This window comes from Larus michahellis, chromosome 5, assembly GCF_964199755.1.
Source record: "Larus michahellis chromosome 5, bLarMic1.1, whole genome shotgun sequence".
Lineage (NCBI taxonomy): Eukaryota > Metazoa > Chordata > Aves > Charadriiformes > Laridae > Larus > Larus michahellis.
Genome location: NC_133900.1, coordinates 14,455,624 through 14,482,431, shown reverse-complemented (window position 1 = coordinate 14,482,431; position 26,808 = coordinate 14,455,624). Strand labels below are relative to the sequence as shown.

Here is a 26,808-nt window from a genome sequence, read left to right as displayed (position 1 = left end):
CTGACATATTTTTAACACGACATGTATTTTAAAACATGGCCCTGCGTAAATGATGCCATCCCCTGCAAAAGAATCTCTCCCTACAGTCAAGTGTTGCAGGAAATTTTAGGGTTTATTTTCCAAAGTCTTAAGCCTTGTTCTACTGGGCTTATGATGACTATGGCAGGTACAGGATTTTAAGAACCAACTCTGCTTGAAAAAATGTCAACTTTTAATTTAATTATTTATTAAAAATATATGTAGATGCAGAATGAAAATAGGGCAGTTCTTGCTGCCCTGAGAGGGTCAATACACAACCCGAGATGTTTTCTATCACAATACATGTATATTGGGAAAGTTAATTGATTATAATTGTGCAGGTCTTCAGGCATGTTACAGCCACCTGCTGCAAAGAACAGTGTCTTGTTGTTATGTATCATGAGACCAATACCCCTATTTGGCCACATTGGGTTCTTCTGTCGGATGTGTGGGTTTTGGTAAAGGTAGAAATGCCGATTGCAAAAATTTTGGTTGCTGTTTTGGTTGCGACTGACCCCCAGCTTTTAAACAAAAGTTTACAGTAATGCTTAAGGGCTGGAGCTGCTACAAGACTTGCAGTCAGCTGCTCGCTGCCTCCTGACGCAGCCAGATCACTCAGTCCCGCTCAGCCTGCCCAGGAGACAGTGAGACACCATCAAATAGTGCAGACAGCCCTGTCCCCTCTCCTTTGCCAGCCAAGGTGCTCCCTGACTCACTCCCTGCACCTTCTCTGCTTGTTTTAACTCAACATTTGAACCTACATCTTAAACCATCGTCTCAATTAAATGAATGGTTATAATAATTTACAAAAGAACTGTAACAATTTACACAAGCAGAGATCTGTTTTAAAACCATCAAGATATAATCAGGGCTTAGTAGATCAATCTCTGCAATAGCTTTCAAAATTATACCGGAGCACAAATAGCCCCCACATCGAGTAACACTTTATAGTTTCTGTTACAGATACAGTGGACGGGGAGAGAAAGACCAGCTCTTCTTGAACGTCTTACCATCCTAATGTCAAAGATGCCTTCCCTTCACCTGACTAACTGGCCACCAGCAAAGGGAGCGGTGGATCCGACACACGAGCTGTTACAGCACCACCCACTCCAGCAAGGTACCGATGGAGGCCCTGACGATTCGTATCCACACCCCAGCAGAAATTACAGTAAGAATTCTTCAGTTGATTAAACCTTAACACTGCCCTAACTGAGGGCAAAGGGCAATCCACGTGTATTTATGTTAACATTAATTTATCTGAGGATAATTTTTAATCTAATGAATACCCAGGTTTATTTTTTTTTCCTTGGTTAGTGGTTAAATACTCTGAACATCCTAAAAGGAAGTTAGTATCTTTTCTTGTTCAGTGGAGTCAAATAATATCTTTGCTTCTTGGAAATTTGTTCTTAGGGTTTCCTCCTTTAGCCTCCTGTGTGCATGTTAATTACTTCATTAATCTTTGGGGAAAAAAAAAGCTTTTTCTAAAATGCTGACAAAATGCATACATGATATTTTTACAATAAAAAAACCTCCAGATTTCCACCACAATCTTTTAATGTACAATGTTCCTTCAGTCGCTGCATTGCTCCTCTTTAAGGTCAGAGTTCTGATTTGACTGGGGCTATTCCCAAGCAAGGCCAGGTTCAGCAAACTACAGTTTAAGGATCCGATTTTTGAACTGCAGGGCTGAGGAGGGGAGGGCCGGAGAGCTCCATCCTCCCGACTGAGCACACTCCTCAGAAGAGGCGTTATCCACACTCCCTCGGGCAGAATTGACCTGGCGGGTTGGTACAAGTACAGAGCCCACAGAGGGAAGTGCTGTCCCCATCCGAGGAGTATTTGCTGCATTTCTTCATCAGTAGTAATAACCAGAGCTTTCCTTTTCAATTACGACCACTGATAACATCTTACCTTTTTTCTTCGTGTCTTCTTGTCTTGTAGGAGAATCCTCTCCTCCTCCCTCCTACTCAAGCCTCAATCTGTTGAAGGTGAAAAAAAGAGAGGAAGGAAACCCAAAAAGAAACAAGGATATAGCCAACCTTTTTAATTAGAGTATATTGTACTTCCAAACTGGATACACTAGAAATTGGCAATGCAACGTAAGATGCAAAGGAATATACCAGTTACTGTCAAAATGACCCTGTACAGCCTTATAATGCAAAAAGCTTTATACAATACAAATTTTTATTAATGTACACAAATCTTGACAGAATTATATTTGAACATAATACAACAATTAAAAAAAAAAAAAGACAGAAGAAAGAAAAAAGTGCCGAGAACTTTAACTGAATTGCCAAATGGAAAAACACACTAGCTTTCGTTAAAAGAATGCATAGTGAAAACCAGTATGAAATTACCTTTATGGTGGGGGGGAATTTATCAGAACTGTTGGTCATTAGTCGGTAGGGGAAACCTCTGGAAAACATTCCTTTCTTTAGCCTTGAACTGCAAACCAATTATTTTAATATGCATGAACTCTGATAAATACCGTATTTTTTTTTTCTTAAAAAAATAAAAACCTCCTAACACACTTTTCCTTACAGAGAAAATTTCTATAACTTGCCAGAAAGAATTAATTTATCCTTTCCAAAGTGCTAAACAAATTTCCCAGGTACGTTAAACGTTACTATGTCAGATACTGGTACAGGGGAACGTGGTTGAACACGTGGCGTTCACACACTGACAGCTCACTCTTGGAAGTTCCAGCCCTATTTAAACTGCCGTTTGGTTTACAGAAAGTGTCCTACTAACGTTCCTACTTCTTCCTCCTAGACAGCTGTACTTTACTTGCCCATTGGAGAAATAAGCTTTTTGATTTGGAAGCGTTTGCTCTTCTACGGTGGGGTCAGAGATATACGCGTTGAATGTATTTTCAAGAACTGGTATAATTTCTGGATGCAGATTGCATATTTCATCCTGTCAAGATACTACCTTTTTTTATGCTCTGAGTAGTTACTAATACAGCATTTTCTGTTTTGTCTGTACTCCGGGGGGGTGGTGGCGGGGTGGGGGGATGGAGTAAAGCGTGGCGAGCAGGGCCCTGAGTTAGGTAGGTTGTTTAGGAAGGGCTGTACTTTGGAAGAGATGGCTTTTCTTTACTGCCTTCATAGACAGAACTGCCACGTGCTCGTTAGAACCCAAACCTGCCTGCTGGAATGTAAACAAAATGGTGGGACGTCTCTGTCCTTTAATTAATAGTTCCAAATGATAGCCTGCAACTATTTTGGTTATTTCCCCCTTGTAAATAGCTTCCAGTATGTTAACAGGAGTGCACAGATTGGGATGTCCTCCCTCAACAGAAAGAGGTTGGTCATGACAGTGGAGAACGTTTGGCCATCTCAGTGCAAAATAAATGTAGGAATCTTGCAAATAGGTTAAACGATGCAAGTTTTGCGTCAAAAAAGCATTTCTACACAAGCCTCATTTAAGAACTAATGAAGATTGAGTTACGTTTCTAGTTGTGCATAGGGCTAAGAGCCCTTGTGGACCAGAAATGCCTTCCTGAACTGGGGTGTTGCTTTAGTGCTGTCATAAACAAGGGGCCGGCTACAACTGGCCCGTCAGGTCCCCCCCCATCCCACAACAACCTGCAGAAGAAGTTCCTTCAGGGCAGCACGAGGGTGGGTGGACAGCATGGTAGATGTGACTCAGGGCACCTTCTACAGTGGCGTGGCCAAGGGACAGAGAGGGGACTCTGACAAAAGCTAGGGCAGACATTTCTAATACCTGATGAAAGACAGTGAGATCTGAACCCAAGAGACACCATGGGAAACAATAATCCAGTAAAAAAGCATTCCTGTAAGTCACATGATAATTTTGAATTATTCCATATTTTATGCTTCCAATTTTAATGCAGAACATTTTTAATCCTGATCTTTCTTCCTGGATAGTAAGGTGTCCAAGAAATACAAATCAATTAACAGTCAGTTAGCTTTTCTTAATTTAAGATCCCGCTTGGCATTTTGAGATTAACAACGGTTATACAACCAATCCGCAGTTGCTTCTTCCTGCAATAAAGTGCTACATATAACATGTCATTTTAATGACCACGAGTAGGAGAGTTAAATAAGTATAAAGTTAGCTTCCTAGCAGTGTATGCGCTATCCGCCATTAACAAAAAGGAATAAAGTATTACTAATAACATGGAGGGTATCGATAGAACTGCAGAATTTGCAAGTACAATTGAAATACTGAGGGTATAAAACAGAACTGTATGGTTCAAACAGCATCTTTTTATAGCTTTATATTTCAATGAAGTTAGTGGTACCTTTGCAAATAAACAGTCGTCTGACCTTCAGCCCACAGATACTTTTTTTTTTTTTTTTTTGCTAGTGAGAAACAAACTAGTGCAAGACTAAAGCACTGTGCAAAACTGCCTTTTTTTTTTTAGTCTGAGTATTTATACCCAGAATTTATCCATACCTTTTTTAATCCCCTTGTTGGATTTTTTTTTTTTTCCACCATAGAATTCTAGTTATACAAGTTGTTCCTGCAAACTAAAAGGTAACCACTGCATAATACAATATATATATAATATTTATATGCCCTTTTAAAACAAAAGATGTACACTATGGCCCAGAGGCAGGTGTTTGTTAGACCTGCGTAGCAGTTAAGAATTGGGCCTGCTGTGTGGGTGTGTAGACTGCACACACTGCGTATGTGCGTGTGTGTACATCTACAAGCTTTTCGTTGTCATACTCTCATCCTGCAGTGCTGAAAGCAACATTTTCCTCATCAGTTCTACCCCAAATCCTCAAACCTTGACAACTGAGTACAAGGCATCAGACAACTAAAGGAAACTGCAAACAGCACCGAAATAATACACCAATCCGCCCTGAACCAAGCGTTACTCCTTCCACAACTCTGCAGTTCAGGGGGAGACGGAGGGAAGGGAGGGAGCGAGTGTGTGAAAAGGAGAAAAGAATAATAATTAAATAAGCCAATACAAGGGATGTGCAAAAGCAATGTCACGGGCACGCGACAGGCAGCCTCTCTTTCACGCACCCGCACGCACACAAAGCCCAAAAAATAAAATGCATCAATATGTAATCTTACAAGTGCTGATTGCCATTAAGGACACTCTTTTTCAGCTTAACAAGACAAAATAGTTTCTTAGATAAGAGTACTGGGAACATGCCTCTGAAGGTAGAAGTATGCAGTAGGTCACCTCTTGAAGATTTAATAAAGCAGCTTTCATGTCAATGCAATAAGTATACACACAGAGCCATTTTCTAAACCTTACTAATGATATAGTACAAGTGTTCGTTACCTCTTCGGTCTACGTTTTGCAGCAATGTATACCTGCTGGGTTGGTTGGGGTATTTTTGGTACAGAATGTAACTGCCCTCAGACAGTTTCTGCCCTTTCTGTTAGTCCAAGGTAGGCAAGGAAGGAGTGTTTAGGTGAAGAGGCACCTCCCGGTGCAGTCTGAGGTCTGGGTGGATGGAATGTGAGATCGTAGTGGTTTTTGGGGAAAAACATTGTTAAAGGAATAAGGTGGGCAAACTCTGAGTTCCAGTATTTATCGAAGCAGAGGGAAGTGCCGTTGATGGCCAAGGCTTTCACTGCCAAGCTGGGCTGTGCCCCGCTGCCCTGTGCAGCTGACATAGCCACTGTTTGCAGAGCCTGGGAGGCAGACATAACTGAGAGGGGTGACAGGAGGTTTCTGGAGCTGTTCACTGGTAGGAGTGGACTGGCTTCCTTGGAGGTTGAATACTGGCCCTTCTTCTCCTCTTCAGAGCAGTCCCCGTTCTGGTGCTTCTTCACGTGGCGGCTGAAGACAAAAGGGTGGGTGGTCTTGAACAGGCACTCGTCGCAGCTGAAAGTCTGGCGTGGAGCATGCTTCAGTTTCTTGTGCAAGTTGAGATTGTCTTTGCGTTTGCAGCTGTAGCTGCACTGGTCACAGTGAAAAGGGCGCTCACCAGTGTGGACACGCACATGTTCAATCAGCTTGTTGGCGGTCTTGGACAGGTAGCCACACTGGTCGCACTTGTAATGGTTGCCAAGGCGGTGTTCTCGGATGTGCATCTCCAGCTCCAGCTGATTTGCTTTCACTGTCTGGCAGATCCGGCACTTGTACTCCATCTTGTAGTGAGTCTTCAGGTGGCACTCCATCGCTGCGGGGCGGTTAGTGGAGTAGATGCAGAATGGGCACCTGGCAACACAGCAAGGACAGGCAGGGACAGAGAAAAGAGAAGTCACTCAGCTTGAAGACCTGCATTCCTGGTTTAACCCTGTCACTCAACCCCTCTCTGACCTACTAAAGAGCAGAAAAAGGCACTTAGTTCTCCCTGTAAAGCTTCTTCCGACCACTTGGTTCACCTTGACACGTCTCTACTTAGAGGAGGTTTGCCCATTTAATGGCAGTAGAGCTCACGCATTCCTAGGAAAACACTGATTCACTCCGAAGGAGCATCCCTTTAATCTTCTGGCTTACCTTGATGGGGAAGATTCTGCAAAGCAGGCCGGGTGGTGCAGAGTGGGTGACTGATTCACAGGTACTTTGTGTAACGACATTCCTAGTGTTTGCACGAAGTCACTTTGGCCATTTTTTCCGTTAAGAAGTGGTTTAAAGTGAGTGTTTACAGATGAGTATGAAAGCAGCTGTTTAAGTAAAGATGGAATAGACTTGTAATACCACATGTACAGCAAAAGCTTAGGAAATTCCTTTTATGTGACCTTGAACAATAAGCTTGCTGGGCATCCTGCTAGGAGCAGCTGAAAGCGTCTGTTAGGATGACTTGTAGGGATTCCTGTTTCTGGGAGATGAGCTAGCCGGGCTCAAGGGGGAGGGCGTGCGTCTGGCAGTGTTTGCCTACAGCCACCTCTGCCACGGCAGGAATTGTTCCTGTGTAGGAACAGGATGTGGGCTCTGCTTACTCACAGCAGCAAGCATCCGGACCGGGGTGGACGTGGCAAAGGGCCTCACCCCTGGTTCCTGGACCAGGAAGGACAGAGAAGGCTGGAGGAGGGAATCTTGAAAGCTTGGAAGGAAGCCTGAGCTGAACAAGCCCGGACACCAGCAAACCCAAAACATACCCGCTTTTGCTTGATGTAGCTGAGGGGAAGTTGGCGAGGACAGCCAGGGATCTCTGCTGTATGAAATAAAGCACGCTCCCTTCCACATCTAACCGGTGAGCTAAAAGAGCAGGGCTAGATAAAAAGATACAACCAAGGCACCTGGCTACTGTCTTACAGACATCTCTACCTGCCGCTGATCTGCGTTCACTCTTCAGCAGGTCTGCCAGTCGTGTTCTAGCATTTCAGATCATTTCTAAGCAGAGATCCTCTCTCTCCATGTCTGTTTCCTCTTGCTACAACTTGTTGCACGTACAGGTTTAATATTAGTCTACCTGCTAACTGAGAGACTTTTGAGCACAGTGCGTGATACAGGAAGACAAACGGATACTAAGATATCCAGACTTTTTTCCTGCTGCGCATCAAGTACTCTGATCCAGAGAGGGAGCCTGGCGTTGAGGCTGCTAACGTGATTAACTCTATTGCAACAGAGGGCTCAGCTGTCTATGCACACATACCTCTCCTGGGCTGGGGGCTCTCTGGATCAGAATCTCAGATTTTGACCTGGAGCTGGAGGAATCATGTTTTTTTCTCTTCCCCCACAGCAAACAGGACACAGAAAAACACAATTTACTTAGATCTCTTCAGGCTCTTCTGGATGCCTTCAAAAAAAAAAAAAAAAAAAACCAGAGCTTTTTCTTAGGTGCAGCTTTCAAGATACCTAATTATTACTTGAGTTGGGCAGGAATAACTTATATAGAAGCCCATTCTGTCAGGAAGGTCTGAGTCATAGGTCAAGGTTTTTCCTTGGTAAATAGAACAGATTCCGTGCAGCTTAAACCCAAAGTGCATTAGACAACTGGTCTGTAACTCCAAGACAGACATCCCGTTGTTCTGGCACACTACTTGTTTCTCAATCTGGTCTTCTTCCCAGATCCAGTCATCACATCTCAAGTGACCACAGATCCCGGTTCATGGGACTACTGAGCTGGAGACCAGACGGTGCCTGTCAAACAGAACCAGTTTTCAAAAACCGCGGCGCAAACTGACAGAGCTACTCCTCATGGTAACGCGACATGCAGTGTGCTCATCATGTGCCAGTTACAGCGCACTGAAAACATCAGTATGCTCAGCAAGGGCAACACAAGCGGGGAGTCCCGTGCTGAACCCTAGCTGGGCTCCAAGTGATTCCAGCCTCTTTTCCTGCAGCAGCTGGTACAAACAGAGACCAGGGATGTGCATCTTGCATAACGTCACATTGCCTGCCCACAGAGAGCAAGCATATGGCCCCAGCAGTCACTCCTTCCCTCAGGGGTCCAACTTTGACACAAGGGCAAGCTTGTTCTCTAGAAACACTGCTCTGCACCAACAGACCTTAAAGGACACCACCTCGGCCAAAACCAAAGGGCTTTCTTCTTAAAGGAGTGTATTACTCATTACATGTTAATTGATACAATAGCGATCATTCTGGGCCATGCAAATCAAAGCAGAAAGCATCAAAGTTATTAACTCTTGGAGAGGACTGACTTTGCGTTACAATCGACAAAGGTTATAACCTTTAAGGTTATAACTTCGTACCTAGCTGGAGAGACTGTTCGGGGTTTAGTTTCTTTGAGCCAGGTGCAGAACAGAGCCTGCGCTGTGTGCTCTCCTTTGCCCTGATGCCTTGAAAAAAACACAAACCCTCTTCGTTTGCCAATACCTCTGTGTGGTGCTGCCTCGTTCTCTGTGGGACCCCGTCACATACTGTCTCCTACTTGACTTGAAAAGAACAAGGACCATAGTTTGTTACGCCTCCCAGACCAGCGGATGCTACATCTGCTGCTGGGTTACTCATCTGCTGTAATGATGCAAGCTTACACTAAAGGACTGCGCTTGGGTCATCTAAATAAAAGGAAGCTCCAAATCTAGATTATCAGACATTTAATTGACCCTTTCTAATCGACTTCTTTTTGTTCTATCCCCACAGTATTAGAGGTGCTTAACACAGTAAAAGTTTGTGTACTTGCTTTCCTTACTTGAGCCCACCGGTGGGGACAGTGTGGCATTTCTTGTGCTCCAGTAATTGTTCAGGTGTCTTCATGAACTTGTGGCACACATCACACTCGAACATCCGCGTGATGAGGTGGATTTGCAGATGGCGCTCAAACATATTTTTTGTTTTGCAGACAAAGTTACAGAAAACACATTCAAAGCCTGAAAAATAAAACAGGAAAATGTATTCCTTACGTTATGGCCAGATCAACTGCATAGAAGGTGACAGTTCATATTTGTTTAACAGCGTTTTACCTTTCTCTGACTTCTCTTCAGTGTTCACTGAGGTCTGACTACCAGGCACTACAGAAATTACTAGCAGGTTGTTTGAACCCTTGTTTTTTGGGGTTATATCCACATCTTCTTTGCTGTTGGCAGAGTCGCTCAGTGCTGACAGTGAAGATGAAGATGGACTGTTAGATTCACTGGGTGTCTTCCTCTCTTCAGCTGAAAAACAGGAATAAAGAGCAATAACTAGTATAGCAGATTAGATGGAATCTCATTGATCCTGTTTTAAATTTCAGGAAAAATATTTATATTTAAAGTTAATTCAAACGTGCTTATAAATAAGTCTGAAATTAATGGATCTTTTAAGATCATACTTGCACCTTTTTATTAGTGTTTACAACAGTACATCTCTCAGTTTATCCTAGAATTGAGTCTGTCTATAATGGCAGGGGGAAGAAGAATGCAACTCTACCTCATTACAAAGCTGAAAAAATTCCAAGAAAACACTTTGATTAGTTCAGAGTTCAAAACCAATGAAGAACTTGTCACTTAGAAAGGAAACAGAGCTTCTGTAGGTTTAGGGTGTGGAAACCAAATGTGCCTACTGGTCCCAGCTAAACTTCCCCCACCTTTCCATTTATGTGGGTCCAATGGTTAAATCCGGGAGGAAGGGCAGAGGAGAATAATCTCACTCATTGTACTGAGGAGCATCCTCAGTAATGATGGTAAGAGATAACAGCATGGTCTTGAGATTTATCTGTTTTTATTAAGACCTCGAAGATAATGAATTTAAAAAAACATTATTTAACTGGATCTAAACCCGAAGCCCGTCAGAGTTTCCTTATCTGTGCAATAAATGTATGAAGTTCAAATCCCAAACCCTATCACACGCTAGAAATGAGCGAGAGCGAGAGTTCTCGTATGAGAACTGCTGTGAGCCAACGAGGCAAGGATGGGCAAATTATTACCTCCCGCCTATGTGTTGGTTTAATCCGAGCTGTGTTAAAAAGAGACTTTACTAAAACTTCATATGATAAAGTTCCCCGATCAAGGGCTCTGCAAACATCTAGCTTTAAACTGATGAGGGGCACCTTTAAGATAAAAATGTAGGAATGCACTAATGAAATCTGATGACCCGAGCTGTCAACAGGGAGGATGACGGGGATATCATATAGAAAGATGCACTGACCTTGGGGACCAGAGTAATAGAAATGGAATGAAATTTAATCGTACCGAGTACAAGGTTATGACCTGAAGGGCCAGTAACAAGAATTTTTGCTACAAATGAGGAGTGCTTAAGTTGGAAACAGTCAAGGAAAACAAAAGAAGAATTTGTGCAGAACATGGGATGAATATGAGCAATCAGTGTGGGGGAGCCTTCAAGCAATCTGATCACAGGATGTTATTGTGTGAGCTATTCCCAGTAGCTGCTGCTGTTTTACACTGCCACCACTACTTATTTCGTTTCCCCATGTACAGCTGTGATTGCATATGTCGAGAGCAGGGGTTCCAACAAGAACATATGTAATGAGGGATTGGTACAGTGAGAAAACAGTGTTTCATATAAGAAAAGGCTCAATGTACATTTAGAGGGGAGAGGGTTGTTCTCCATAAATATACTAAGGGAATAAATACTGTGGAAGAAGGGAAGAAAGGTGGAGGGAGCAGGAGGTGAACTGCTGTTTCAGATAAAGGACAGTTCTGGCACAAGAACAATGTATGTGTATTCTGATTATCAGGAAGACACACACTGGAAATACTAAAAACATCCCTATTCTTTAATGCAGGAAAATCTGCAGCTGCCTGTCTGTAGAAGTAGTCGGTTTAAAACAATTATACTTGTTTGAAGACGTATGCCAGCATCCTTACAAACAGGCCTTTTATGAGTTGGTAACATCACAGGAGAAGGGACCGGAGTCAAGTGACCCAGAAAATCCATTCTATTTTTTACTCTCTGTATTTGCCATATGTGTAAGCATTTGGCTGAATCGCCAGCTGAATGGCTCGGTTTGACAGGGCGAGGGAAGAACAAGGGGGTTTTTTGTCTTTCTTTAAAAGAAAAGCAGCAGCTCCAACCTTTTAGCCACGATAGGATGATAACAGTAGAGTATAGCTCAGTTTTGAGCTCTGATGCAAGCTTTTCACGTGGCTATGAGTGGCGTTTATCATTTGCCTTGACTTCCTGTATATGAAGTAGAGTTGGATGCAAACACCTCAGACAGCAGGGAGTAGTGCTGAGAGCTATGCTGGCGTAAAATCCCTAGGGAGCTTTCCAGTGGTTTGTATTTTTGTAGTTACATTTAACTTATGTATCTGTGAGCACAAACAACTGCATTCTTCTTCTCCTCCTCCACCCCTCCCTGTTTTCCCAATTTTATTCCTGGTAGGACAGGAAAAGCAATTTAGCAATGGGAAGAGTTGTGCTGGATGCAATTCAGGTTCAGTATTGTCAACACAATTGTTAGTAGTTTGTGGCAGCAAAAGAGAAGAGAAATTAATTAAAAAAATTCTAATTTTTCTTCTTCTTAAATTATGCCAGACTTCATTAGTTGGACTAAGCATATGGAGCTTGTTTGAAAACTGCTATTGCTCTTATCTTTGGCTATTAAGTGAACAGGACCGGGGAGAGAACACACGACTTGTTCTGTTGTTTAATATAAAGTTACATTTACGGTATTGCTGGATCACAGTGTCAACTAAACATCAGCGTGAAATTCCAAACTGAGAGACTGCGGAGCCAAACACACTGAAGAGCGAAGCTCAACGTATTGCGTATTTCAAACTTTCAGCCAGGTATGCACAATTAGCACTCAAAGTCACCTTATCGTCACTGAAGTCAAACCAGGATTTTGATAAAACAGTAAACCAGTCAGAAAAACAAAGTACGCTGACTTCAACAGGAGAAGGGATTTGGGGGATAAGGGGAATAGGAAGAAGGAGGGCTAAGTAGTGCTTCATTTATTTCACTAAGCTTGAAAATTGATCTGCACTACCAGATTATTTGCCTGGCTGGAATCCAATTCACTTGAACTTTGAGAGATCAGGCCTTAATTAGCAAGCGTTTCAGTGAAAGCAGAGTGCTAATGGGAAGTGTGAAGGTTGCACCTAAAAAGCAAGGAAGAGAGAGATCACTGCAGCTGGGAGAGAGGGATCATCACCTGTGTGCTTGCTGTTGACATGAGCCTTCATATCTGCCTCTTCCATAGTGACAAAATCGCATGCTGTGCAGCAAATAGAGAACATCCACTGCTCTTTGTCCACATGGAGGGACATATGACTGACAAACTGGACATTCATCTCCGTCTCAAACCCACACACGTGACAGCTGCAGGCAGAAGGGAATTCAAGAGTAAGAAACATTAAAAAACAAACCACAAGCAGAAGCATGTTGCCTTTCCCTGAATTTGCAAGGAAAAAAGCTCGCTGCACAGATTTCTTTCTTCCTCACTGTTGAATGTTCACTGCGAAATTCTTTTGTCTGCTGAACTGCCTTTGAACTGATGGCCATGCCAACGTGATTAAGAGCAGGCACAATGCAACAATCCTGTACATGCTATAATGATGCTAAATAATCATAAAGTTAATTAAAAACTACAGATTCCAGATGCTGCGCATCACCTAGCTGATTCCTTTGGGCAATAAGAGGCATTGCAGCTTTGCCAAGATGTTTAGTATGGCTGATACACTGACAAACGGAGAGCTTGCTGCACACTCCAGGAGTTATTTTCAAGCCCTGGAATGGTTCCCATGCCAAACTGGGATCTTGTGCAAAACTGCCTGGCAGTTTCAGCGTAAGCAAGTAAAATTGGGTTCAAACATTTCTTATGCTTGACTGGAAAGCAGCAGTCATCAGCTATGCAAATAATTAGCAGGGATACAGATTTCACAGCCAATGCATAAACAGAGTGATATTGAGAGGCAATGGAAAGGACCCTTTAATTTAACTTTCTTTGCAGAGTCCTCCTCTTGCTTTGATTAGGCCATTAACATTTAAAACAAAGCAAAAACATTTAAAAAGGTGTACGCTCTAGGGCACTATTTTGCTTTCCCAGGGGGATGGACTAGATAATCTAATCCAGCAGGTCTCATTTATTTCTTAGTTCTATGATTTTGTAATTAAATCTGCTCTTGGCACTTTGACTAAAAGTAAGAGTGATTTGGTAATCTGCTTGGCCACTAGATTGCATATCACAGTTTGCAGAGGGCACAACAGTGCATACAACACAGAGAATGTCCAAATATCCAGTTTATCTGGGTAATTCCCTTTAATTCTTCAGGCAAATTCTCCTAAAGGTTTTCTTTCTTTCATCATGTTGGTCAGTGAGTGCATATACCTCCAGCAAATGGTGGAAATGTGTACATCAATATAACAATTCTTATTACGCTTTCCTATTTGATTTTATAGATTTGCCTGTCTCCTCTGACAGTGGAGCTGTCAGAGGCAACTGGAAGCACAAGGCTTTACATTTGCCATGAATCCGTGTACGCGATGGGATGTTTCCAAACACAAAACTTAAAACGAACACTGCATAAAAAGTTAGTTAAAGAGACTTCTAGGAGCCCATCTGCCTCACAAAGTCATTTAAAAAAAAAAAAAAGGCCAAAAAACCAACCCCACACCAAACCCCAGAGTCTTTCCCGATGGACAGCCAAGTCAAACAGCATGAGGCAGCCGGCTGGGTTTTGCTGCTTAACCTAGAGTCAGATGTGGGCAAGGCAAATACTTTCATCGCAGTTCCACCCTGCAACACCAGAAGGGTGGCCCTGCAGCACGTCCTTGGCAGGCAGATAAGACATTCAGATTCCAGCGTCTGGTGCACAGCCCTTGTCTGGGTCCTCACCTGTAGTAATAAGGGTGCTTCTTTCCATCGCTGCCTTCAGAAGTGACAGCGCTGACAATGTCCTCAGTGTCTGTACTCACCAGCTTCACAGAATGGACGGTCAGGTGCTGGTTCAGATTAGCACGGCACTTAGCAGCGTAGGGGCACAAGTGGCATTTGTATTTTCTCTCTTCTGAAAAAGAAACAGAAAACCTTACATGTGTACGTCATTTCAAAGCAAGCTATTTTTAAAGCCGCCAATAACCAAGTATGCATTCCTTTGGGTTTCTCCGAGCAGCTTTCAGAACGAGGTACTTTGGAAGCTCGACATTTTTGAAACTTATAGGAGTTCACAGCAATTACTCAGAAAAAAACCAACCACCAACTAATTTGGAAGTTGTTCAGGGCTAGTTTTTTTAACTTGCTCTACCATTTGTAGTCAGATCATGCAAAACTTTACAAACTGGAAAACTGGGGCAACAGCTGCTGTGAGAACTGCAGCAGAGCCAGTAGAGAAACGGGTCAATAATCTACAACTACTTCCTTTACCTAGCATCTTTTATTTGATTTTTGGGTCCAGTTATTCTTGAGGTTGCCCATGTGATCACTTGTAGAGAGTTGCTGGTTGATGATTTTGTATTAAAATCTGAGGGTGGGGAGGAAAGGGAACGCTGTATCATTAGGCCAGTTCAGAACACTAACGAAGAAAGCTCACTCAAAGAACAGTTGAAGAAATTAAACAAATTCCTCGTGAGTTTCTGATGCTTCACAACTTAAACAATTTAAAATAAAAATGATTTTGTTTTAAATTAAACATTTCTAAATCCTGGCAGCACTTTTTTTTTGTATGTGCCGGGCTTTCTTTTGTAAAGAGTTGATTAAAATAACCAAACATTACATCGGCTTTTACAACCTTTCCCTTTGAGGAGCTGCTGCTCTAAATTTGAAATATAATGCTACAAGTGTTAGGGGAAAGGTATTCAAGAGAGCAGCTTAGGACTAAGAAAACCCCATGATGCCACAGAACAGAGCGTTTGAACCTTTTCAGCATGGCTCTACTAGATGGTACAACATAAACTGGCATTATACCAACAGTATTTTTCTGCACTGCATCAGAAATTCTTGCTTTCAAGTGCAGTGCCTCTCGGCAGGCTGACAAGGTGCATCTTCCATATAAAAACTCGGTCAGTCTCAGTTGATTGGAAGCTGATTCACTTTAAGAAAGTTGGTATGGGGTAGAACAGCCGCCGTTCCTCTCAGAACTGGATCATGAGAGCAAAGATGAATGACAGATATTAAATCCTTTCAGTTTCACCGGATCGGAAACACCAGGGCCAAAGCTTTTACTCTTCAGTGACATTCAAAAAGCTCATCAGACGACTGTAAGAAAGGCTGGGCCTTTTCAGAACTCCATTAACAGGCTTGGTTAACCAGCTGGTATCTACAGGCTGGTCTACTGGAACCTGGACAAACTTGAATTTACACGTTTTGTAAAGATAAATTACAAGTAGGCTTTAAAGAAATAAAACGTTAGTTCGTTCTCTGAATACCGCTCTGACATTCTCTCCTGTTTCTGCGCTTGGCTCTGCTCTAAGTGCAAGGAGCTGAGGATGGCTCGCACGCTCTTCTGCGTACCTTTTTCCCCCTCCACTTAAACAAACCACGACGAACACACAGATTCCCTCAGTGCTCTAACAGCCAAGCACGACGCATCGGCTTACCTGTGTGTAGCGAGAGATGCCGGGACAGAGTCTGCTGTCGACCAAACACTTTTCCACACACGTCACAGGGAAAGAGCTGGTCGTTAAATTTCCAAGATGGCAATCCATTTCCCACCTCCAGCCCCAGCTTTTCTGTTTCTATGCCAAAGAATACATAAACAGAAAGTAATATTTTCAGAACTCTGAAGACTTGCAGGTTTCATTCAGTAGAGTCCTGTAGGTGTCATATAAAATGCAACACCTCGGCTGCATGCTGTGTGATCTGGCACATGAGTTCATGTAAAAAGGGAACTCCCAGCAATGGAAAGGGAATTACTATTTCATACAGCATCTTTCATACGTACTCTAAAGCAGAACACTTAGTCGAAGGGTTATAGACATAGACATATTCAAAGAGTTAAACCAGATTACGTATAGAGAGAAAGTCAAGAGTGAGCAGGGCAAAGCATTAAACTCTAACTCTGTTTTTGTGGAGAGACCACTCCTTTGGCTTTTTCAATCGCCCACCTTTGCCTGGTGCTTGAAGGCGGCCTGGTCTGAAATGGTGGTCTGTTTTACACTGGATTATTATTCACAGCTGAAGAAAGATTTCCAAACCTTTTCTTTTCTACCGACGCAGGATTTTTTGCTACATGAGCAGTCTTACATTGAAGGAGAACAGAAGATTGCTCAGGCAAACAGTTAAACCAAGAGGACACAGCACTCCAGTGAGTGGGTGGCATCTGGGGTACGCTCTACCTAGCACCTGCTGTCCTCAGCCATCAAAATCCCCAGCAACTTTGAAGGTCATCCATTGAAAAACTGAGACCCAGAGTGAGCCATTATCTTTAAAGAAGTGTTTTTAATTGTTTCAAGAACAGAGAGACTCTGCCATACAAAAAAGAAACTCCACAGAGCATAAAACACAGACATGAAGGCACTCTGTAAGGAAGCAGAGAGAAAAGGACTGGGAATGAGGAAGTGAAAAAAAGGTACGCCGTGCTTCAAGAAGTTAAAAGCATGGCCGGTTTTGATCTGGACAGAAGGGAGCAGAGAGCCGACAGAGACTGGGGGTAGCAGTGATATTACTTAGCTCAAGCGCAACAATATCAGCAAGCCTTGTGTAAAGAGGAGAAGGGACCGCTGTTGTAAGGGGTGCACAAAACCACAAGGGTACTTAGCAGCTTTCCAAAGACAATAGGCAGTGGTGAGGGGGCTTGGTTTAAGACTTAATTCTGGTAAAAGACCTTCTATTTCCACTGGAATGAAAGATGCAACATGCAGAGCACCTTTCTCTAAACCGACACTGCCTGGGGGATTGCTGCCAAAAACTAGCTCCACCGGTGCATGTGTGCATGCCGTGATGGAGGAAAACCTTTTGGCTGGGATTTTCAGGTAAACAGGAGGAGAGGAGCTGAGGACAGGAGTACAAAAACGTCTTATTGAGTGTAAATTACTATGGCGGAGGTTGGCACAAACCAGCAAAATCTTAATCCAATGAAGCACTGAGGAACAAATACCTCCCTTGTACAGGAAACCCCTCACTGACAGAGTCACCTACCGCTGCAAATTTGACTGCCATGTCTGAAAGAGTCTCTCCTTCACAGATAGGTGTCCAGACAGCTCCACCAGGGTTTAGGCAAAGAGCTGTCAAACACTGTCGTTAATTCAAGCAATAATAAAAACAATGCCTCATTTGGGGCAGAGATTCCACATAGCGATCTCAGTAAGTTTAGGGCTGGTCATACTTGCCAGCCCCTTTTCAGCTGATGTTACTTTCTCCTCTGACCCTGTAACACCTACAATATTCAGCACACCAGAGGAATTTCGAGGTGCCTCTGAGTGCTACCACCCAACAACACATTTTTCTTAAAAGAATTTCTAGTCAGAGAACAAGTTCTGCCTATTCAAAATAGTCATTTTGTGAAATTAAAAAGGAAGACACCCCCCCTCCAGCCCCTAAGGGCTGTAAGTGACCCATAACCTCCAAGAACTTCAATAAAGAATGATTCTTTTTGTTACTATCCTTAAGTTCAAAACAATGGAAAAGTCTGACTCTGTACTAATGCTACAGATATTTTAGCAGAGCTTTTTGAGTACATAATCAAAACAGTGCTTCAAAAGAGGAATATGGTAATAATTATAAGCGAAGGTCACAAGGGTGTAGGTTGCTTCAATATGGTCACAACAAAAATGATTTAATTGGGACACATACCAAACAAACAGGCTCAATTAAGTAAATAAGTCTCTTAACAATTCACTTCAGCATTAGTCATCATCCCCCTTTTATCTTTTCAGAAGAAGAAATATAATATCCTCTTCCCTATGGTGGATTTATAGCTGTCAGTTCTGGGAAGCTCATGGGAAGCTGGAAAAATATCAGCTTTCTGATGATCTCGAGCTGGTGAAAGCTAGTCCTTTACAAAGCAGCTGCACATTTTTCATTGATGCAAAAGAGGATACTGGAGGTGTTTTGAAAGTACCTCTATTTACTTTAAAGATTTCTTCCTGGAGTCCTAACTACAGTGCTTCTTTCTTCTCTTTCCACTGAATCTTTGCTCTGTAGCAAAGTGCTTTTTCTATTCAGCAAGCTTCTCTAGCTTGTTTGTGGCAAACCGGAGTTGGTCTCTGCTGCAACCGGAGCCTCAGCACTTTGTGGAAGATTTCTCCGCTCCAAGGGAAACCACCTACTTCCACCCACCACCTTACCCTCTGGGCAGCTTTGTCTGCAGCCTGGAAACTGGAGCTCTGTGTCCATACAGTGGTCCAGAAATCTTCCCAAAACATACCCAGCAACTGACCTCGCCAGTGACCTGAAGAATCAGGTGAGTCAACATCCACATGCAATCCTTGGGCTCTGTCTCTAATTAATGCCGGGGAATGATGTTTTCTGTGAAGTGAGTACAAGTCCAGTGACTCTGAGACCGTAATACCGGTTTGTGCACAGCGTTCTCCGTGTATCCCAAAGCACTCTACCACTAGCGTGGTTATCCTTTAAGAATACCTTACGCAGTGGCCAGGAAGAAGATGGACTGAGACCAGCTAATGTTAAATAATAAATCACCATTGTGAGAGATGTCCCACAGAAATCCATCTTTCACCATGACATCTCTATGCTAAAGAAAAGAAAAAAAAAAAGTCCTTGATAGAGATTTCTGCTTTAAATGAATACTCCACAGCAAATTCCAGAACTTCTATGTTAGAAAAGCATACATGATAGAATAACATTGAAATTATTAAGTAATAGACTGCATTTCTATATGGGTTTTGGAGTTTAAAACAAAATATGCTTCGTAAAATGGAAGGCCTCCAAGTTCTCCAGTACATCATTAAAAAGTAATAGAAAGATTAAGACTCAGTATATTACAGGCTAGTAATAAAATTCTTTTGAAATCGTTTTGCATAGAAGTCTTAAGAGCTAAAAATTTAATGTAAAGCTAAAACTTAATTCTCAATGAAATTTAGTGAAATACATCTTTATGGACACCCTTCCTGCCCTTCTGCGCCACCTGGTATCATTTCCCTACTAACCCCAAGTCGGCTTCGTAATGAGTAGCTGTGTAAAGCTGATCATCCAAGATGAGGTTAGAAACTGCCGGGACCGTCACCATCTGTATTTTCCCTGAGGTGAGGATAAACTGGACATCAACTGCAGAAATACTGTTCTGTCCCTCCTCCCGCCTCTCCAAACAGATTAATTTCTGGCAAACAAAGCCCAGCAGCTTGAGAGAGTTACTATTTACTCCTTTCCTAAGCTGTTGGGCATAATTCTTTACATGTATGCATTTTCAGTTTTCACTTTTAGCGATGAATTTTTCCTCTTTTATCCTCAAACTGGTAACATCAACCTGGAGAGTGCATTAACCGCCCCTTCTGAAAAGCCTTTAGCCTGGCTTTTCTCAAGAAATGCTGAAAGAGCCGTATCTAGTTGAAGCCGTAACTGAAGAAGAGAACAAAGTGTGGCCTGAATACATAATTAACTGTCTGGAGTCACCAAATCAGCCTTGTGACTGCTAGTAGCTGTCACGCACAAAAAGTTCCCCAGGGACTGGCTTTGGACTCTGGCATGTGGTACTTTGATTACTTATTTTCTTTTACTTAGCTTACGTATTTTTCAATTACTGCTTCACAGTGTTTTATACTACACTATGCCTTAATCTGTTGTTAATACCATGCCTACCTTTATATCTTTATACTAATAACAGGAAGAATGAAACCACTATTGAACTGGAAAAGACAAAACTAAGACAACAAACAAAAAAGTATGCTGAAGTGTCAAAGAAGATAAATTCATGTTTATAACCTTTGCTGGTTTACTGTCTGCTCTCACATCCTATAACTCACTTCTCTGTTCCATCTTCACACCTCCATAGACCTTGGAAGCAATAAAATCCAGAAGGGCAGATCCTTATGGTCGCATGGAATCCTACAGATAGAAATTAAATGGATTGTTCTTTGCAATAATTATTCCTTAAAGAGGTGGAAGTGAGAGGTGCTGATGAATCTTAACAAGGAAGGTCAAAATTTATTCCCTCTCCATTCTACACATTCAGTGTATGTCATATTTATACTCTGGGTTATTCAGACAGTTTGACACCACACAGATGGTCGAGAAGAAAGCAGGTATGTAATTTTGAAAATGAAATGAACAGAAATCCCGTGAAGGGAGAAAATAGAGAGTGGTGGTTGGACTATTTTCAGTCAATCCTGCTTGCAGGCCAAATACGATGAAGAAAACAAGTTGGATGTCTAGAGGATCTGGTGACAGAACAGCCAGCCAGGGTGAGGCGGAGAGCTCAGAGGGAGAGGTGGCCAAACTCCGAACAGGAGGTGAACTGGGAAAAGGCAGATGATAGCTGATACAAGAAAAGAGGAAAGAAGCGTGCAGTATCTCCCTCCTCATACTCCAGGGGATAAAACTTGATGTGAAGAATACGAGATGCAGAAGGAAGCTCCCATGGGAGAGCGCATCTAAAATATTGCACCAAATCAGAAAACGAATAAACTGACCAAGAGACAGTGCTGGGCAAGGTGACCAGGATTTTATGAGCTCGTGGCAAGAGGATGAACACTACCAGTAGTGCAGATGTCCCACAGCAAGGCACCTCACTTTGCTCTGAAAGATTTAGGATGTTAAACAGTCATGAGATAACTTCTGGTTACTACCAGCCTGAAGTGGATTGCTGCTAGCCTGTCCTTTGCGATCTTTAAAATACCCAAGAAGGAAATATACTGTATGCAGCTGTATATGAATGTCACAAAAGCTCGTTCCATTTTTAAGTTTATTTCTATTTTGTTATGTCTAAGAGACAAAAAGTTCAAGAAATGATTTATTCAGAAACAAGGTATTCAGGTCAGGCAATCATGCAAACACTGCTTTAAAAACATTTATTTGGTCAAAGAAATTTTCTTTCCTTCTTCTGTCTGCATTCATCTCTGTTATTATAATGTCTTCCTACTTTATGCAGTGTCCCCATCATCAAAGATGCATTTTATTGCTTTGGAGCCTTCCACTTAGGTGTTCATCTGTCACCTCTGGCAAGCACACTGTATTTAAAAATTGAGAACTCCTTTTGTGAAATATGTAATTAAGGTTCTGCTGCAAGCTTGTTTGCCAAAAGCCCGCAAAAGGCTCACAAGCTCAAAAATATATTGACTATATGAAATTGCAGCGCTCCAAATACTATATATCTTACTCCCTTCCCAACTTACTTTCACAAAGGTTTTATTTGTAGCACCAGAATTCTTATTTCTAGTAAGTCAGTTAAAATAAACAGTGGAATCCTGCCAGGTACTGTAGTTCCCGAGTACGATATGTCTTGCAACTTATCTAAGGTATCTGTGATCCTGATCAGTCCCACAGCCTTCATTTGTCACCGCCAGCATCACAACAACCTGTCTGGTCTTATTTTAGGGTGTATCTTTTACTGTGAGCAGACTCAGCCAGACTCAGCCAGAGATAAGCAACTGCTTTTTTGGCATAAAAATTTTCTGTATTCCCCACAAAAAAAAAAAAAAAAAAAGAAGTAAGAAAACTTCTTTTTTTTTTTTTTTTTTAAATTCAAGCTTCAGCTGAAATTGCGAGCTGGTTTGCCTGACTCCTTTGTTGTGGTGGTTTTTTTAATGCCTCCCTCATACCAATTCAGGGGCATCTGTTCAGACAAACCCAAGACCCCTTGTGTGTGTTGTGGGCCGGCCGGAGATGAGCTTGCGCCAGCCTGGGAGGCATCTAGCGCTGGCAGCAGAGCCCTGTGCCCGAGGCAGCATGTTTGCAGCACGAACGCAGGAAGGGTCTATGTAGCCACGCTCTCAGTCACAGCCTGCGTCAGGTATCAGAAGTTATTCGGATGGATTTAATAATACTCTAATAATAAGAAATAAAAATTAACACAAAATTATTGTGCAAATAAAAGAACCCAAGTTCCACTTGTGAGGGGGACATACTTTTTGGTTTATAAGTCCTGAAAAAAACTGCACATAATGAGATAGTCTGAATGACAGAACAACTACAGAGAGGCAGCAGTCTCCTTGCTAAATAAACTTTACCAACTAATGCTCTTTTTTTTTTTTTTCCTCAAATGCGTTTGCAAATATCTAACATTACTATGGAGTATGGTAAAAAGCAGTAATGATGATAATTTATGATAATTTTAAATCCTTGATATGGAAGGAAATAGAACGCAAGTGATTTTATGTATCAGTAGCATGATGCTTAAAGTTGCTCTTTCTAAAAACACCAACCATGAAAGCTGGAAATATTTCAATAAAGGGCTTGCCTGACCCATAAAAAGAAACATTAGTATTGTGCACAGAAGTACTCCAAATGTGCAATGATGGGCAACAACACTTGAAAAGGTCACTGAGAAGTGATAAGGATCTCAGGGTTTGCAAAAAGAATAGAAACATATAAAAGATGAACACAGAGGCACATGGGAAAACAGTGAAGCCCACTTCACTGCTAAGACGGAGCCCGTTGCTCAAAAATGGACAGTCAGAAGCAGGGTGGGAAAAATAAAATCTGAGTCAGGGCAAAGACATGGTAGGGACACAGTGACTTCAAAACACAAGGCCACTCCCCACCTTCTACCTTTGCATCAAAACTAACAACTATTTTAACTTCACCTACACAACAGAAGACTTCTGAGTAAACAGTGAGGCTTATGATAACCTTCATCTGCATTATAAAGCTTTGAGATTTGCTTTTAATATCTGTATGAAGCTCAAAACGTAAGAAACAACCAAGAGAGAAAATCCCCAGTTCAAAACTTAAATCGGTCGCTGTAAATTCTGTGCAAGGTGGCTGGAGCTGCAGCTTGTATTATCCACTGTACAGCTTTGGCATAAAGCATAAACAGGATTGCCTTCGTGGTAATACAATAAGAAAGAACGGAACAATGTAAAATTCCTGATATATGCAAGGTAAAGCCCTGAGCTGTGAATTTATTGGCCAAAAAGTAGTAGTCATGGAAGAGTCCCTGTAGCTCGTTGCACAGGCTCCAGGAGTTCCTCAATCATTCACAGTTATCACAGGGAAGGAGGTCACTTTGATTTCATGACTAGAGATGAAATAAGGCAATATGGCACAGATGGAAACTGGTTTATTTTTTTCACTGAGGGAGTTCAGACATTGCAAGAAAGGGATAGGAAGCACTAACAAATCCGCTCCCCCAAAAGCGTTTTTAAAAGCTTACCTGATCATTGTTGGCCGAGAGAACAATCAGTCCTTTTGGTAGCAAAAAGCTCCATCATCATAACTTTACTTTTTTTACTTGTTTAGAAATAATAGCTATTGTAAATAAAAGTTAAATTCTGCATATATTGTCAGAGAAAAAACTGATAATGTTCTGTCTGTTACCTTTGCACGGTATATTTTATTTCAACATAATTCTAGAATATCTTCCTGAAAATATCTCTATGGTAGGTGTAAGATGTGCTATACTGAATTTACATAAGCTTTCTCTAATTCACTCCCAAGCAGGTGTCCCTCGCATTTTGCTCAGCCATTTACACTGCTTGTAACATTTATTTTGGGTGCTACGACATTGAATTCATATGAACTTATGGAAGTATAATTTGCTCCTACGGTTATCTTTAAACCATAATTAATTAATTTCCATAATGCCAATAGATTTCTACTCTTTTAATTTATTTCCTAGAATTCTGCTTAAGACAGACTTCCTAAGAAACACTTTTAAAAATCGGAGAGATTTGTGCACGTTTAGGACAGTGCATGCACAAATTCTCCTTTTTTTTCTTTTGTTTTGTCAGTGTGCCAATTTCTACTTGCAAGCCCACATGAAATATCGTCTTTTCTTTCATAGAGAGAAGGTAAAAACAGATCTAGGGCACTTTGCAGGGGCTAACACTAGTACTCCCCATCCAGAATTCAGATATAAATGAAGACAAACTGGCCTTTAGACTACATTTTAATTTTCAGCCTTCTGCATCCTTTCTAGTGAAGCAGAAGAGAAACTGTAAGCTGGTGACCAGAACCCTCAGTGGGGGAATGCAAAATAAAGCCCCAAATGCAGAGTGAGTCTCTCTTCCTGAGCTGACTGGATTGACACAAAAGAGTCAAACCCAGATGAAAGTAACTGCGAACATTCGACCAGATCCACCTTTCCATGTTTCAGTAAGCTGGCAGAGGAAGGCACCACCCTTCAAAGTACGTGGTTGCTGCTGTGGAAAAAAAATTACATAGTTCTTACTGCTTTTATTGCAGATTCCCCAAGTGATAAACAGTGAATCTGCCGTTTCCTTGAAGTCCTTCACTCACTCTGTTAAGAGCTTTACCTCTCTCCTTGCTCTCACTCTTAGCACAAGCACACGCAGCTACCTGCGAACCATCCTCTCCTTCCTTCTGCACTACTCTCCCGTCTGCCTTCTGCTCGGGTTGCATTTGCAGGGCACTAGTCAGCACCGTGACTGCCCCAAACTCAACTAAATCAGCCAGCAACCAGTAGGGCAGGTTTGTACCCTGACTGAAATCATGCTGTAGAAGAAAAAAACCTTCTCTGCAGCTTTGCTTAGATCATCTTTAAACAATGGTCTTTATATATATCTCTATATATATATCTGTCCAAATAGCCTGATGAATTTTGCATTTAATTTACTCTTAGGCAGACAAATATCACAGAAAACAACCTTGTACCAGATAAGATAGGTGAGGACTGGAGAGTCCCAAGGTAACTCTAAAAGGAAGTGTCGGGAATGATGTGTTCCAATTCCTTTTGCAAAGTGAGAAAAGTCATTTTAAAACCTGTCTTTCTATTTCATGTTGAGCTTGTATTTGGAAAAGTTTCATATTCAGGAAACAGTCTGACTCAATGCTGATGTTCACTTTTAAAAAAGATTCCCATATTAAGAAAGACAAAGGAGGATATGAAACTTTAGATGGGTTTGAATAAGATGCAGAGTCTAGAACACAGCATGCTGAGTATTTAGAAACCAAAAGCCTCATCTGTCAAGTCTCTTTCAAGATACTTAATCGTCATTATAGCGTTGCTACTGAATTTATATCACAGAATTAGAGCTGGAAGGGACCTGAGGAGGCCACCTTGTCTCTCCCTCACCTGGAGGCACACCGGCCACACACCAAACATGTGTGCTTGTCTAATTTATTTGTATAAAAACCCTCCCGTGACAGAGCTTCCACAGCCTCCTGTGACAGTTGTGTCAGCGCAAAACCACTCCTACTGATAGAAAGTTTTACTTGGTGTTTAATTTAAATCTCTACTGTCTTTTGCACCTGTTATTCCTTATTCTGCTCACATGAAGATAGGCAAGGTTTATCCTTTTTCTCTCAAAGCTGTCATTTTACATATTTGAATACCATTACCACGTCTCCCCTCTTTTTTTCTCCAGACTAAATAAACACAACTTCTCCAACCTTTACGCACAGCTCGTCTTTTCTAAGCCTCTGACCACTGCTGTCCTCCACATTGTTCTTGGATTACAGAGCGCAAAATTCAGGGCTCCAGCTGTAAAGGAGAATTACCACATGTGCCTTACAGACCACATTCCTGACTTCTCAGCCGGATGTTTGCCCTTTCTGCAATGCATACAATGTCAGCTCTACATCCAGTGTCTGACCAAGACTAATCCAGATCCTTCCCTTAAGTTGCACTGCCTGGGCATTCATCATTCCCCCAGGCACAGAATTTTGTCCTCACTGAATTGGATACTATTTTCCAGGCTGTTTCTTCAATTCCTCATCTAATTCTGTCCCCTGAAGTGCTTATGGCACCTCCACGCATGGTGTCATCAGGACATTTCATAAACACGCTTTCTTGTCCATCATCCACGACATTAATAAAAGGACTGGTTAATACCAGAGCAAGCACAGACCCTTCCAGAACTGCATGTGGTCCCTGGGGTTTGACAGCTACACTTAGCGACTTAATTATAGTTGTACCTACTCTTGGTTTCCCTGCTCACTATGAGCATGTTACAGGAGGCAGCGCCAAAAGTCTCACTCAAGAGGTCAAGTTTCTTTAAGGACCTGCCAAGAACTACTGTTAGGCTTCTTTCCATACAAATCTCCAACTTGGTTACAGTTGTCCTTCCTGAAGCCAATTGCTGTTACTTTGTTGTTTTCCCTTCTTCCTTTCCCCAGAAACACTTCATGGTCATTCTTCACCAAGTTTCCTTCTGTCACCTATATCAAATACAGGTCCTAAGAACTTGCCAGACAGCCTTATGTTGTCCTGAATTCGCTTGCCAGCAAAAGACAAGGTATGCAAAATCCCACATTTCTCATTCTGCACTTCGGATGAGTGTACCTGCTCAGGAAGCCCTTCTCAAATTTGCACTCCACTTGTGTTACATATTTATTTAAAGACATTGATAGCAACAATTATTTTTCTTTTTTAAAAAATCACTTGCTGTTGAATAACTTTTTGAGTTAGAAAATCTATCAAAAAGTGATAAGAAATGCCAAAACCTGCCCTGTTTGAAAGGATAAAAAACCCCAATTGCTAAGTTTTATTTTC

At 41.9% G+C, this 26,808-nt stretch overlaps 1 protein-coding gene across 6 annotated transcripts in view; it reads right to left on the bottom strand.

Annotated features, from left to right (window-relative positions):
- Positions 1 to 2,047: 2,047 nt before the first annotated feature.
- The window catches only part of ZNF827 (zinc finger protein 827), a 126,406-nt gene continuing 101,645 nt past the window's right edge, over positions 2,048 to 26,808 (bottom strand). For 2 of the 6 annotated variants that reach the window (XM_074588851.1, XM_074588853.1), the window contains 6 exons: positions 15,839 to 15,976; positions 14,139 to 14,310; positions 12,456 to 12,622; positions 9,325 to 9,516; positions 9,054 to 9,231; positions 2,048 to 6,172 (listed from right to left, as the gene is read on the bottom strand). In XM_074588851.1, the coding sequence (XP_074444952.1) occupies positions 5,365 to 6,172; positions 9,054 to 9,231; positions 9,325 to 9,516; positions 12,456 to 12,622; positions 14,139 to 14,310; positions 15,839 to 15,976 (1,655 nt within the window). In that variant the 3' untranslated portion in view covers positions 2,048 to 5,364. Of the gene's footprint in view, positions 6,173 to 6,454; positions 8,042 to 9,040; positions 9,232 to 9,324; positions 9,517 to 12,455; positions 12,623 to 14,138; positions 14,311 to 15,838; positions 15,977 to 26,808 lie in introns of all 6 variants that reach the window. The other 4 variants (XR_012587222.1, XR_012587220.1, XR_012587221.1 and 1 more) reach the window with 4 other exon arrangements.